Below are 802 nucleotides of genomic sequence, written 5' to 3'. Positions count from 1 at the left end.
ACCACCTACCAGAGACATAAGACATCATATTGATCGTCTCAAATGCAAGTCCTGCAAAGAACTTCAGGGCGCAGATGACGCCATAGTTGGACACCCACGCAATGGGGAATGTGAAAACTGCGTGTATAGCAAGAGCCACGTAGAACATTATCCGGCGACCTGTACTGTGATGAATTACTTTATTAGGTTATTGTAATTAATGATCGATTTTTTATCGCTAATATAAAGGTATAGGAATCAATATCAGGTATGGTCGAGTTCACTAGGCTACCTGGAATGGATATTTTGTTCTAAAATTTCACAAGTGAAGAACAAATTTAAGAATTAATGGGATATGTTTACGTGTTGATAACGTGACTCGGAACAGATCACAGATTATTTCTAAATGTTCTCTATATGCAGATATAGCATGCAATGAAATATATTTACGTGTTGATAGAGAGACTTTAAATAGACCACAGATCATTTCAAAAGTTTCCTTAAATAAAGACATAAACTTCAAGGATATATATTCTCCTGATAGTAAAGTAGCAGGAAATAGAACATACACTGTTCCTAAAAGTTTCCAAAGAAGAAAAAAATGTATATAAATGAGCATCACCATAAACTACTTACAGTCTATCAGCAATTACCGGGAAGATCGCAGTCCCAACGGTATGGCCCGCTTGAGTGAGAGAATAGATGTGGTTGATGTAGTCTTTCCGCTCACAAAACCACTCGTTTTTAGTCGCCATTGTCTCAAGAAACTCGGACGTGTCGTGTTCCCAGCCTTGCTCACAGGCTGCAGAGGGGGAGAAACATT

At 38.4% G+C, this 802-nt stretch overlaps 1 protein-coding gene across 1 annotated transcript in view; it reads right to left on the bottom strand.

Moving 5' to 3' along the window:
• Window positions 1–802, bottom strand: part of LOC119585300 (solute carrier family 22 member 7-like) — a gene marked incomplete in the record, with an annotated part of 24,787 nt that overhangs the window by 6,724 nt on the left and 17,261 nt on the right. The window contains 2 exon segments of the mRNA XM_037933976.1: window positions 10–164; window positions 616–781. Of these exon segments, the coding sequence (XP_037789904.1) occupies window positions 10–164; window positions 616–781 (321 nt within the window).

This window comes from Penaeus monodon, chromosome 19 (genome assembly GCF_015228065.2).
Source record: "Penaeus monodon isolate SGIC_2016 chromosome 19, NSTDA_Pmon_1, whole genome shotgun sequence".
In the NCBI taxonomy this organism is placed as follows: Eukaryota; Metazoa; Arthropoda; class Malacostraca; order Decapoda; family Penaeidae; genus Penaeus; species Penaeus monodon.
Note: the sequence above shows the minus strand (reverse complement) of the source record. Positions and strands in the feature narration are given on the sequence as shown.